This window comes from Bacillus rossius, chromosome 15, assembly GCF_032445375.1.
Source record: "Bacillus rossius redtenbacheri isolate Brsri chromosome 15, Brsri_v3, whole genome shotgun sequence".
In the NCBI taxonomy this organism is placed as follows: Eukaryota; Metazoa; Arthropoda; class Insecta; order Phasmatodea; family Bacillidae; genus Bacillus; species Bacillus rossius.
In genome coordinates this window covers 21,167,309-21,181,884 of record NC_086342.1, presented here as the reverse complement: position 1 = coordinate 21,181,884, position 14,576 = coordinate 21,167,309, and the positions used below count along the sequence as shown (strand labels likewise).

At 32.3% G+C, this 14,576-nt stretch overlaps 2 protein-coding genes across 3 annotated transcripts in view; one reads left to right on the top strand and one right to left on the bottom strand.

Annotated features, from left to right (window-relative positions):
* The first annotated feature begins 1,151 nt into the window (after nucleotides 1–1,151).
* Nucleotides 1,152–5,641, top strand: LOC134539335 (uncharacterized). Its single transcript, XM_063381268.1, has 2 exons — nucleotides 1,152–1,500; nucleotides 4,053–5,641. The coding sequence occupies exons 1-2, from the start codon at nucleotides 1,291–1,293 to the stop codon at nucleotides 4,662–4,664; spliced, it is 822 nt and encodes a 273-aa protein (XP_063237338.1). The 5' UTR covers nucleotides 1,152–1,290; the 3' UTR covers nucleotides 4,665–5,641.
* A 945-nt stretch (nucleotides 5,642–6,586) lies between these two features.
* The window catches only part of LOC134539333 (protein O-GlcNAcase), a 55,003-nt gene continuing 47,013 nt past the window's right edge, over nucleotides 6,587–14,576 (bottom strand). For both annotated transcript variants that reach the window (XM_063381266.1, XM_063381267.1), the window contains one exon: nucleotides 6,587–13,648. In XM_063381266.1, coding sequence (XP_063237336.1) covers nucleotides 13,518–13,648 — 131 coding nt within the window. In that variant the 3' untranslated portion in view covers nucleotides 6,587–13,517. The remainder of the gene's footprint in view (nucleotides 13,649–14,576) is intronic.

Sequence of the window (14,576 nt, the reverse complement as noted above, 5' to 3'; positions counted from 1 at the left end):
AGTATCAGCAGAAATGAAATGTGTTTACATATTGCTCAATGTTTTTTTACAAATCGGGAATTCAGACATGCACAGTAAAGTTTTTAAACTTATTTTTTATTATTTTTTGAGCGAGAGTACCTATATCAGTTTTAAGAAAATTAAGGTCAGGATAAATTAAAAAATATATGTAATTATCTGTTGGATTTTTTTTTGTTGCATTCGGTAAAATATTACTCGAACTTGTGCCAGAAACACTTTCCATCTAGAATTTCTGCAAAAGACTGTTTATATTCTAACCAGCCAATCAGAGGCTAATGTAGAAGATATGTCGATCTGAACTACTTAGCCAACCTGTTTAAGTTAAATGAGAAATGGCCTCGAACGAAACATGTTCAGACTGTGTGTAACCGCACTCAACAGCTGAACATGTTCACCTGAAGTAGTTCAGACTCCCGTGTAACCGCGCCCTTACTCTATGATACTCACCATCAAACTGCCTGTGACAGTGCTTGTTCATGACATCGCACTTTACTGCACCACACTTCCTGTATACGTTCGTGTCGCGCTCTCCCACAAACAACAGATATGCTTATCCATATAGTGCTTTTATATAGGTTTGTGTGCATATATGCTGTTAGGATTCAATGGTTATATGGTAATTTTGATGTAATAAAGAACGTTGTTTGTTATAACACCTTATATTTCATGTTTGTATTCTTATTCAAAATATAATATGTTTGAAACAAAATTTAATAAATTTTATTATTGTTCTAAATTATAAAGTCACCTTCCCTTTGGTAAATGATGTACTATTCCAGAGTTTATGGGAAACAATGGGAAACAGAGGGGAAAAAATTAAGCTTTATTAAAAGATAAAACATCTTTCTATAAATCATAATATTTAATTTCTATATGAAATGCATTCATATACTTTATATTACGATTGAAAACATTTCTGCTAATACTTTCATTTTCAAATTCTCAGAAAATTAGCATATTTAATTAAAACACATTAATTCTTGTCGATAGATATAACTTCCAAATGTATCTTATAATTAATTTTAAGAGGAAGTAAAATCAAACTAATTCAATTTACGGGAGTATTTTTCAGCAGTGTTGATGTGATATTTAATATAATTATTTCTTGTTTGTATTTTTTTTTTCGATTTACTTTCGGAAGAAAAGGAGTTTCTTGATAGATGTATGGTAATTTTGTTATAATAGCCCGGTAATCGTACTAAAAAATGTTGGCTACCTTGGTAGTATTCATTGTTATTGTTTTTGTTTTGGTTTAATTTGTAAGGTAAAATGTCAAAAACGAAATATCGCCGCGTCAAGGTGGCAGAAAGCCAACAGAAATTAATGCTCGAGTTCATGCGGAAACATCCACAGCTATTGAGTAACAAACAATCACATTCTTTTAATTGGAGAAGCAAACAAGAATTATGGAGAGAATTAACGGATGTACTGAATGCAAATGGATATGGCCCAATTAAAACACCAGGGAAATGGATGAAGGTTTGTCACGAACGAATAAAAAGTCAGGATTCTCAGTATTTATGTTCGTAGTAAAATATTGAATACTAGTTGCAAACAACCTCACCATTGTGGTCTTGCTTCAAACTTTTGCTATCTAGGCTTTCAAAATTTCATTACCCCATATCATTTGTCCGGATGAAATAATTATCTTCTCGGTAAATATTTACCATCTTCTCTTATATTCCTCCACCCTTGGATCAAATCCACTGCTCCACTTAGGTTTCAAATGCAATCTCAAACTTTGAAATTCAAGCCTAGCACTGACAATATCTCAAACTCCCACAGCTAAACATGAATTTCACTCCATTTTAACCTGTAACTTAAATTTGTACAAGGGTTTTGTTAATTTATTTTAAGATATTTTGATATTTCCTGGAAAATTATCCTCTGGTCAGGTTTTTAAATGCTTAAGATAAAATTCAAGGTGTAATTGCATCATTATGTGTGGCAATAAAATTATGAATGTTTTTTTTTCTAATACAAAATCTTAAAATAGGTACTGACCATCACATTAAGTTAGGAGATAATACAAATTTAATTTTATCCTTCCGGTTTTTGTCTATATATTTAAATGAACACTAGACAAACAAAAAATTCCTTTCGGCATAGTACTTGTTTCTTCTGGAAATATTTTGGTAACTTCTGTAAACACCTGGAATATTTTAAGAACTTAATGTAGTCTACATACATAACATCATATATGTTTGCCAATATTAAAAAAAGATTAATTTAAAATTTTCTCATATTCTATGCAGCAAAAATATCTGGATTGTTTTTAACTAATGCTTCTAGCATTGAATGTATTTAACAAATTTCATATTACGCCTACTAAGGTTGCCATGTAATTATTTTTGATCTTCAAAGACTATTTTTCATCCCTTGAAGTAATACGTGGTTGTATAAAAAAATTTTAAACGTTTTAATTTTTTTTTTTTTGAATTTTCAACCAGTTTTTACGGCAATAGTTTGTTACATCAAAAATTGTGTTACCCAAGTGTTTTAGATAAATGTTTAGCATTTTACAATAAATTATAATGTATTTGATAGTATATCTAGTGAAAAAAAGTAACGACATTTTGTCTTACTACCCTTGTTATTTCCACCCCTTACATTAATGATTTTTTTGTCCTCCAACCCCTTGCAGTTACGGTTGGTCGTATCAAAAACATATTCAGACAAAAGTTTTTGGTATTACTCCTACAAGTTATATGTTCAAATGGACTTGATATTTCACATATTATGGAGGTTCTGTAGATTTTTCTGGTTTTCAAAAAACCTTCCCCATTTTTATCCCTTTGGTTGGATATTGCCTATTAACGAACTTGACAGATTTTCCACTACTATATTTTATGTATCAGTTCGGAAGTGATATGTGAAAAATTGTGACAGTTATTGTGTCCACAAAATTGATTTATATATATTTTTTTTTCTGAAAGTCGCACCATGGTAACAGCTATAATAGGTAGTGTTTCTTTGAAATCTACCTAAAATAATAATTAAAAGCACCAGCGTGGGGCCCTTATAAGCATGGGACCCTGGGTGATAGCCCGGCTTGCTCTGCCCTGGAGGTGCCCCTGACTTGAGCATTCAGGTGGTCCCAGATATGAAACTCACTTCCGTCATTTTCAATACTGTTTTTTCTACATCTCTGTAGGCAATACTGAATGGTACATCGTGCAACATTTTTGTATCCTATCAGTCACAACTAATGTAGTGTAGCAAACACCTGTTGGCTGCAGAAAAAAAAAAATCATAACCAGGTATATTTGTTTTATGACATTTCGCAATGTTAAAGGAACTATGAGAAAGAAAGAGTTTTACACTTAGTAATCACTGCTAAGGAATAAAGAAATGTCTATACAACACACAATATTATTTCAATTGAATTTGGTAACTAGTCCTGCTATTGTTTTATGATGGCCAGAAATGCTGCCAACCATAAATAGTTACCAAGAAATTTGCATTCACATTATCAGCATAATTTTTTTTAACAAAAAATTTGTTTTTAATGAATATTCTGTCAAACTACTCGTGGGGATCAAACTACAGTAAACTTTTGATAGTCCAGCATTCAATGATCTGGACTGCCCAATGGTCTGGCAACTTGGCCAATCAAGCAAACTCAAGCTAAAAGCCCGTAAATGTTAGTGAAGGCCTTAAACGTTTCTAAAGCACTCACATAAGTGTTAGTTGAAGGTGCATGGCTAGGCCCAGGGTTAGTCGGGACCGTTCAGCATTGTTGGGGATTGCTCGGTTGTGTACTTACGAGCATTACAAATGCAAAATAGAAGTGAAGTTTTGGCCTGCATTTCTGTGGAAAAGTTAATCCTTATGTTTCTAACAAACAATATTTGCTGCCAAACACCATTTTACAGATGTATTTGGTCTATAAATTTAGGAATAATCAAACACATGAGATGCCGTCTGATAATCGGCCATCTGCAAAGCCCAAATGTGCCAGATTACCGGAAGTATTCTGTACATGTATTTTTTCAGATGCAGTGAATGTATTTTGTTTTTTTTTATTTTAGACATGGAGCGACTGGAAGTTTGTCACCAAAGCTAAAGCTGCTAGGATCCTGCAGGATAGCAGAGGTACACGCTGCACTTCTACAAGTGAAAGCCTCGCGGATGTAGAAGAACAGCTGATGGAACTTATTTCCTGTAACTCTGATATGGGGACATATTCAGAGAAAATTCTAGACACAACTGTCACCACTAAATCACAAAAGTCAGCCAGGGGCACTCGACACACCACGCCTGTTGTGCTGTCTCCCTTGTTGAATGCTACCTGCATCGAGCCTGCCGCGACCTACCCGGAGATAGTTATCGAGTCGTCAGACAATCCTAGTGATTGCTCGTCTGCAGAAAATCATCCTAGTTGTGGGAGTGCTCCAAACAACATGAAAAAGAAGAAGAGGAAATTCGGCACGCAGAAGTTAGCGTACAACCTGCAGACCAATACTTTCCTCCAAATGGAAGAACGGAATGTTGCCGCCCAGGAAAACATTGCGGCAGCACTCGCTCAGTTGGCTTCAGCCGTCGAGGCTCAGGCGACTGCGATGGGCGAGATTGCAGATTCTCTCAGCAAAGTCGCTTCGGCGGTGCAGACACTTGTTGCGGGCCAGTTTGGGAATGACTAACATTCTGGAATAGTTCTGGGAAAACCCATTTCTCGATGGCAAAAAGCAATTTTATAGATCAAATCAAGAGTCTGAATTATTTCTTCCAATGATGCCTTTTGAATGACAGGCTTGTCTTATCTGCATGGAAAACAATTTTAATATTGTAGAAGTTTGCATTATTAAGTCATGTACACAATGGTAAAGTGAAAATTCTTCAATCATGTTTTCATATTTATTAAATATTTGACTGTGTGTGTGATGCATTTTCATGTGGTTTGACATGGACATATGAGTATGTTACTTCATCTTAATGTACTGTCAATAAATATCAGGGTTTTTTTTGATACGTACTTCACTGCAAACAATTCTGATGGAATATCAATATCCATGGATAGGTCATGAATATAGGTCAAAGATGTGTTCATTCCATGTACTCAACTTTATGTGTAGTTTTTTCACATTACTAAATCCAAGCAAAAAAATGTGTGCACTCCCGTTGAAAGACTAAATAAAAAAAATAAGAACATTTACAATTTTGCACTCCCAACATTTGGTGGAAATTTTTTTTTATGGAAGAGAGTTAAACCTGAGTAAGTTAAAATGCCATATATAATGTTTTGTGCCTAGGTTCAAACCAAAGAAGAAGAAAATTTGTCAATCTAAAGTGCCATTATGTGCTGTGCCTAGTGTGGGAAATTAATGGCGACTGGATTACAGCTGTCAGAAACATGTATTTCCTCCCGGCATTTCAAACTTGTGTCACAATAAAAACTTATCCCAACAGTACATAAGAGTTTGAACACTAGCTGGACAATAAAATTGTGATAATTTATTTCATGCCTTTTTGTTAAACCAAACAAAATAATTAGAGACTAAAGAGTTTAACACTTGAGTCCCAACACTGCGTTGGGATACATAAAAACGATACATTGTTCAAACTTTGAAACAATGCAGATGTGACCAGGTGAATGACTAACATATGATCATGCTTCAAATTATTAAATAATACAGTTGATTCATTTGTTGGTTTTTCTTACATTTAATTAATGATAAACAGGTTTTTAACCACACATGAATTTGGGATTAAAATACAAACTCATGGTTCGTACCCCTTTGCCACTATGTAGATAGAAAACTATTTACAATATCAGAAAATACCTCACAAAAATAATATTAAGTAGTTAATGCACAAAAAATAATTTTATCAGTTCAATTCTTACAGATAAGCCCATATTGTCCAGTATTATCTCTGAAACACATACCTAACCCAAGAATAGTGTCCATCTGAAATTTACTCCCCTAAAATTTAATTTGATCACTAATTACGTACATTTACTTTATAAGTTTAAAGTAAGTCAATAAAACACACCTTTTTAGTTTAAAGGTAAGATGCTAATCACGTAGCCCAAAATTCACAAATTATAGTGTGCGTGCTTTGTTGCTGCCAAGTAAGAAACAAAAGAACATTAAAATACCAGTGTTCTTCCGTTATTTGCAAGCTCTCAATCTTAAGAAGGTTTCAAGGATTATAAGTGAAATTTAAGGATATTAAGAAGTAGTACAAACACTGAGACTGGTTTTACGACATTAAAGAAACACACTAGTACTAAAATGAGTTCTAATCCAGTTTGGTAATTAAGATTTTCAATTTTCCTGTTTTTTCCCAGGTTTTGAAGAAAATCTTTTCGATTCCCACAGTTTTACATGTTTTTCAGATTTTCTCTGTCTGTAGGAATCCCTGTTTCAACTAGCACTGAAATTCTCCGATTAAACTCGTGGAAATACAATACGTCACAGCCAGTAATGTGAGTGGTGAGAAAACCAGCAACATGTCGGCAGCAATGATAGATGCAGCATGGATTTAAGTGCACTGCGTGGTGCAAGTTGTACTATCCCAAAATGAGAGGAGTGGGAACAAGGATTCATCAACTCTTCACTACTTCAGCTTGAAACAAATTTTTATTAAGTAAACATACAGTTACGCATTTCATTTTCTCAGATCTTGTTCGTAATGCTAGACGGTACTATTATTTCTCGTATAACCCCATGCAACATTAACAAATAGGTACAAGTTCACTGGATGGTATACACATGTAGAAGATTTTTAGTTTTTGTTCAGCTTTTAACATAATCCGCAGAACATTTGCATTATGGCTCTGGGCTAGAAAATTATGAAGGTCGACGTCAGAATTTAAAAAGTCCAAACCAAACGCTAAATGGGCAATTTGAGTTTTTTGTGTTAACTACTTTATCCACTGTGTTATACATATATTTTTTTTGTAATATTTTTACAAAAAAAAAAAAAAAATTTTGAAAACAAAATTAGAAGCTAGTCCAACCTGTATACTCGGTAGTGGAAACTTTTGGCTGGTGAGTCAGTAGTCCCGGGTTCGATTCCCAGCGGTGTGGGTTATTTTTTTTTGCCTAGGGAAAGACTTCCTTCCTTGGTTCAGGACTGATCCAGCAAAGAGGACGGCAGTGGTCAACCACCGTGAAATCATCACTGCTCCTAGCACTGTTCTTGTTTTGGTGTGCTCTGTTGCCAGATATATTCAAAGAGCACAAGAAACTTTATAATGTAATAGAAATGTTTTAAAATGTACCTAAAAAATTTTATTTTGTAAATGAAAAATTGGAATGAGAATAATGGAAATACATTTTCTTCTTGTATTTCATCAAGAGCATGTGATAATATTTAAGTTTTACTGCTAAGGAAATGCAACTGAAAGACACCATTATGGTTTAATCAGTTTTTGTCATCTAAAATAAAAAAATCTTGGCTCCGTATGACCACATCACATGATTAATGGAATGACTTGTTATTAATAGTGCCGAACTGCTACAAATAGTTTCTCCCGTGAAATAATAAAGGATGTTGGGTATATTGATTTTGTTGTGTTCCTTTCAGAACATGTACAAAACTGTAATAAAACTGTCAAAAGGTACTAGCTAATAGCATGCAGCATGTCTGGCCACAAAAAATACATATGTAATATACAATATAAAAAAAAAATCAGTGAAAATTGTACTTTTAACAAAACTAATGTCATGAAAATGAAACAACACAATATTAGGGGTGGAGCCAAGCCTTAACACAGAAGCAAACCCAGGTCCAATTGTGATCAGTGGAGGAAGAGGGAGAAGTGGAAAAGGTGGGGGGGATAATTCTTTAGCACTTTCTGAATTTAGTCATGCTGTTTTAAGCAATGGAACTTATCTTGTGTTGGTTCATAACACATCCTCACAATCATGTCTTGTAAAGAATAGCTGCATATGGTATATGGTTAAACAATTTTTTTCTAATGTGTTATGGTGTACGGTGATCTATGTTGACACTAAATCACGCTTGTAACATTTTACTTACAATATATACTTTTTTCATTTAGACTTACAGAACATACAACTATGTACAAACATATTAGGAATATTAAAACTATGAACTATAACACTATAATTCAAAATATGCTGAATGGCAGCAAAGTTAAATGCTTTGTTTAAGACATGTTAGTTTTATTTGGGAATTTAAAAATAAAAGTTTGAACATTCTGAATAACAACTAAGCAATACAATGCATTGGAACAGAGTCACTTTAGAAAAAAAAACTTGAATTATGATATTAGATTAAAAAAAGTAATCAACATTTACATAAATAAAATATTTTAATTTATTAGAATACAATAAATAATTATAGTTATGTAACTTTCTTTTACTTACAAAATAGCTTTGCTTTAACTAATAAAAAACACAAAATTTTAAATACCAGAAAAATAGTTTGAAGAAAAATGTTATTAATTAGATTGCTAAGCTTACTTTTCAAGAAAGAGAACGACACAGTTACAGAATCAGAAATTGCTGAACTCCTTCATGAATACCTGCTCCAAAAAATATGGCAATGGCAAACACAGTACAGTTAAATTCAATTTTCTAGAGTTAATATTACATCATAACAAGCATTAATAAAAGTACGCCAACTCCTAAAGTAATAATAATTACTCTTAACTTAGCAAACCTTTACATTTGTCACCGAACACATTAGCTCTTTTAATACATTACACTTAACATTAAAAATTGTTTGTACTCTTTTATCCAAATAGACTTTAATGTCACAATTACATTATAGATTTAATTTAGTACAGTATTTTCAAATACGACTACATGCTTGGCAGTTGGTACATAAGAAAATGTATATCGAGAAGATTATGTCCCATACTTGCATTGAAGTAGAGTTATGAAATATGAAGTACAACACAAACTACAACAATTATTTACAAAATGTTACTACTGTCCTTCAGGATACAAAAAACACAGTAAATAAACTATATGAACATACCAATCACTTTTAAAACAAAGTGACTAGGAACTTATGTTCTCGAAAACTTCTCTTTGCAAATTTGCAAAACATTTAAATACAAATTAATAGCCATGCCAATCCATACAGCTCAATGCAATTTTGTTCCTTAAAACACTGAATAATTGATACTTTTACTTGGAAAAACTGCAATTTTCATGACATTCATATTGGTAAACATCGTTTTACAAATCTTGACTCTACAAATAATAAATAAGGGACAGATGGAAAATATTTTAACATACTTAAGTCATGATTTACAGAGTTAATATGACCATATTATAAGACATTTTCTAATAAACAAAAATAGTCAATAAAAAATATACTACATGCCTATCTGCATTACAAAGTTTAAACGGAAAATACTTACTCGTAATCCATACACCATCCGGGTACAGGTAAAACAGAATCATGTGCATTACTATTTGTTCAGTTTTGAATTGGCTCTAGTTGAAAATGCAAAATGAATACTTATATGTTCATTATGCACATTTATAAATCATTAACTTTTCAATGAAACACAAATTTATTCAGTTGACAGTAGTCATTAGCAAATTTTTGGTGGTTTCCTGATCCCAACAATCAATTCTGATCAAACAATCACCAATGCAATTTTTTTTTAGTAAAAAGATACACAAATACTTTGTAGGCTAGAACTTACTCTGCATAATGGTGCAATATAAATTAACATGGGGAAAAAAAAAACTTAAATTGTGGGAAAAAAAAAATATATATTTTAGTGTCATACAAACTGAAAAGAAACTTCAAGCATCAATTAATTTAGGCCGGGCTCATTCCGCTACACCACGCCCTCAGCAAACACGCACGGAAGTTGAATGTACACAAACAGCAGCTGCTACATTGGAAAATAGCACACACACACAGAAATACAGCGAGCACAGAAAGTTGATGAACTGCTAAATTTTATTCTGTGCTGTATGCCTCTTTCTGTTTGCAGCCAATCAGCAAACACTAAGTCACCGACACAGAGTAGCTAACTACTGTTTTGATGTGTGCATTCCAAAGATAAAAAGTGAAACTAACTTGAATATGGTATCTAGTTGCGAGGCAAAGCTTAACATTTTATGGTTCAAAGCAAAATGGCGAAACTAAGTTCTTGGATTTAGGTAAACAACTACTTCATGTATAATAATAGCTGACGAAATTCAAAACGTTTGAAAATGAAAATTCCAACAGAGATAAATGAGGGGAAAAAACTGTTAAATGATTCAAATCGCTGTTGTGTGTGTGAAGCTTCGAATTCTGTTCTGTGTGTGTGCAACTGTGCTACATGCATGCTGTTTGCAAGCTATCACGAATCTAGCCTGGGCTTCAGTAAAAATTATTTTTACATTAAATAAAATAGAAAAATATCTATTGTGTTGTAAATAGAGCTTTTTTTTTTACATAAAAGAACCTACATATGTAACCGTTATTTTGCACACAATATAAACTAAGGATGCTGAATGAAACTGTAAGTCCATTATATATTGTTCAAAAGACATCAATATCAAAAATTTAACCCTTCTTCACTAATTATAAATTTTAATTTAATTCTATATTATACTCAGTTCTTGATACATTTAAGATTTTATATTTTACTTCAATATTATTGGAACAAAACATTGATATAAAAAAAAATATTGATGTAAAAAAAATTGTTATTTTGAACCTAATATATATTATTGTGATTTATATCTAAATTCTAAAACGACACCTCTCCTTCCTGCATTTGTAGTTTATTCCTCAATATTTTCAACAAATATTTACTGAGCGTAATATAATGGGTTGAAAAGTCACAAAAGGGTTCATAATTATCACTTAATTTACATCCATTTTATTAAAAATCCTAAATATAGTTATGCTCATCACGGACTCTGTAATGCTAAAGTATACCTTGGAGACAAGCGTATCATGAAGCACAAATATTAGCCTACTCCATAGAGATGAGTAGAAAATAGAAAATTGAAGTGAAACAATACAGTAACATTTTAAATACAGCTACATATGTGGAACACAACATTATAAAATTAAAGTGTTTGTTATATTCATCATTTTTCAATGGGCACCTTAGGCACCTTACAACCTCCTAGTTTGTAAATATCTTTTGAAAATATTAGTGACATAACAACAAAGGCAAGGGAGGTAAAGTATTAAAAAGTCAGAAATAGCCCTTAAAATAATAGTAATGAGAAAATAAAAAAAAGAATAAAAAATCACCATGGCGTGTAAGACAGCACTTAAAGTAATGAACCAGTCTAGTACTGTTCTCTTGGATTTGTGCTTCACTGAAAATACTGAGGATCTTTGATTTAAATGAACATTTAAGTGCTCAAAAATTGGTTTAAAATTATGACATTCTTTTCATCAAAATCTATCCTTTCCTTGGTTACATGATTATCTACCCAAAGTACTAAGTTGTATGTCTATGATTTAAGTAAGTAATGCAGATAGATTCTTTCTAGGAAATTAAATTTCACTTCTGGTTAATATATAAAACTATCACTAAAATCAAGACTTGCAGACAGAGTATGTCATTGGTACAATGAGCAAATGTATTTATACTTACAGCAGTGCAAGAATATCTGATAATTCAGACATTTAAAAACCCAAAACAGGTAACAAAAAAAAAACATAAAAAACACAGCACTTTAGAAAACAGTATTAAGTAAATCCATATAGCTTACGAAAAAGAATTTTTTTTTATTTTGGAATTTTAAGGAAAAAATTTTTTTTTAAGGTAAGTTCATTCAGTACTTAATGTCTACCGTTAATACAGCAAAAATAATGTGTGTGTGTGTGTGTGTGTGCATATATACATATATACATACATATATACATATATACACATACACACACTTGATTAACTGGTTTGGAACAATACTAAATTTAAAATTATACCAAAATGCAAAATTTTCACATCAAAGCATTCTTATATACTTTGACAGAAACCACTATAAAGTGATGCTATGAGCTATACTTTTTTTTATTATTAATTTTGTGAACATTAAAACAATTTACCAAACACTTGAACTGTACATGAAGAGACTTAATAACTGGAGTACAATCTTTGAAAGATAACATTAGCAAGTAGACCTGTGATGTTTTTAACAACTTTTCTTGACGTATTTAATTTCAGTTAAAGAACACACTATCACCTGTTTTTCTTTTTAACAGTTCAATAAATTCAGACTGTCAATAATTTTTATAAAAAAAAAAAATAATATTGTTCAATTCTTACTATTAGAAATTGATTATAAATCATAAGTTATTAAAAAAATAATATGCAACTTCAAAATGCTGAAACAATACACTTTCCTGTTTTTATCAGTCAATGTCTGATAGATGTCATGCTTAGCTTCAAAAAACCAGCTTGATGTGGAGGCAGCAGAATGCTAAAAACTATTAAATGAAGCAGTAAATACATCAAAATTCTCATTATGTGCATCACCTAGGCACAGAATCAACAGAGCACCTAAACCAATGTCAAGGATGATCATGGGTGAACATCGTCTGTGTAAATAATCATGTAAATGTACTCTAAAATGGTTTCAAGTCTTCCATATTGTGAACTATGCAAGGTGCAACTATGGAAATAAAAGTTTAGACTAACATTTTAAAGCAATACACTTTTTTAGTTTAGTTTCTGCACCAGTCTCAATACAATTTTTTAAAATTTACATTTCATAGACTTACAATTTTTGCTCTGTTGGCTAAAGTCCTATGTTTATAACACAATCATGTTTTGAGTTTTTTTAGTCAATACAATGTTTTGTAAAAAAAAAAAAAAAAAGTATTTAAAACACAACTGAACATATATTAACTATGTCATTTGTTTGATGCAGAGTAAAGTGTTTTAAATATGCGCTTGTAGTTTTAGGAACCTCACTAGAAACGTAGAAACGCAATGCAAATACACACAACAGGCGAATACTGACAGTCACAGCATAAATTAAGTCACACAAATACTAAGGCCAACAGGACAAAGTCGAGAAAAAATAACAGAAACGCCTAACTCCTGCCAATTGGTCACGCACAATGTAACCTGCGTGCATTATGACCAAGGCAAGGGGCTCGGCACATTAGTAATCTCCTAATGACAATACATGGCACTGTTTTAGGCTTTAGTTAGGTTTCTACGGTATGATCACCTAAAATAAACCTGCTCATGAATCTCAACTACTTCAAGGATGCTACCCTCTTCCTTGTACACACTTGTTTTCCGCAAGATTTGATGAACACAATCAAAGATGGTAGAAAAGAAACTACAATTTTGGGCAATTTATGCACAGGTCTACTTACCAGTGAATATAAATACAGGCTTAGCAAAAAATACATTTTAACTTCATAACCAAAATGAGCAAAAAGGCTCCCGAATTAAATAAGGACAAAAAAAAACACTGTCAGCATGGCTAGATATATAAGAAACAAATAATTCATATGATTCGAGGATATGTTGAATGTCGTTTGCGCTGTAGCATCGAGTTTGCCACCCGAGTGTCGTAACGTGGAATGTAACCAGTCTAAAAGGCTCGTCCCATGTACGTGGTGTCCGAACTCAAACCGGGAAACAGTTCCGTGAAGCCCAGCTTGCCGTAGAACTCCATAGTGTACCTGTCTTGCGAATGTATAGGAACGTACACACCAAAAGAGCCTGCAATAAAATACATACTTGTATTACAATATCCTCGAGTCGGGAACAGTTTCAAATGCCAAGGTGAGACACTGTAGAAATACAGTTTAACTTCGGCAAACCAAACTAAAGAAAGGGAAGCCATTTCAGATAACAATTTTTTTTTTGCATCTACTACTAATTAAAACACAATACAGTATGTAATTCTGAAAATTTTTTAAATGTTAAACAAATTAGGCTCGTAAATTTTCTTTATTGAATATTTAATTACAGTACATCAATATACACTAGGCTTGTGCGGTTCCCCGATTTCAGAGTTCCGGTTTAGTTTCCTTTATTATACCCAACCTGAAACCAACTTTTAAAATGTTCTGTTTTGGTTCCGGGTAGTTTTTGTACGTTTCTGTTACCTGGAGTAGCGATACGTTTATCATGTGGGAAAGATAAACAAACAAAATCTTTCAATGTTACCAACATCTTGCGATGTAAGTCATAGAATATAGTTTACAATGAAATTGGAAGAGATAGCAACCGAAAGATGCCAACTTAGTATCGTTATTTTTTAGGCCATACTTTAACTCTGCTAATTTTTGTCTTCATTAAAGAAAAGTATATTAAATATAATTCCTCAAGTTCAATGGTAACTGGCTACTAAAAACATTTTTTTTGTGTGATTATTGTTGTAACAAAGAAGAACTTCAAATAACTACAAAACAAACTGTTATGGCTCAAACACAGTTAAACAATACGACATCTTTCAGTACCTCATATATTACGGGTACTGTTTTTTGTCGGTTAGAACATTACCATTTCTCGGCATTCATACGTTAAAGGTCATTTACGATATAAGCAAATCATTCAAGCATATTGCATTATAAAACAAAGTATGTTAAAACTGAAGACTATAAAGAACTAATTATAATTAGAAGAAAAATATGTAAATGAGCAT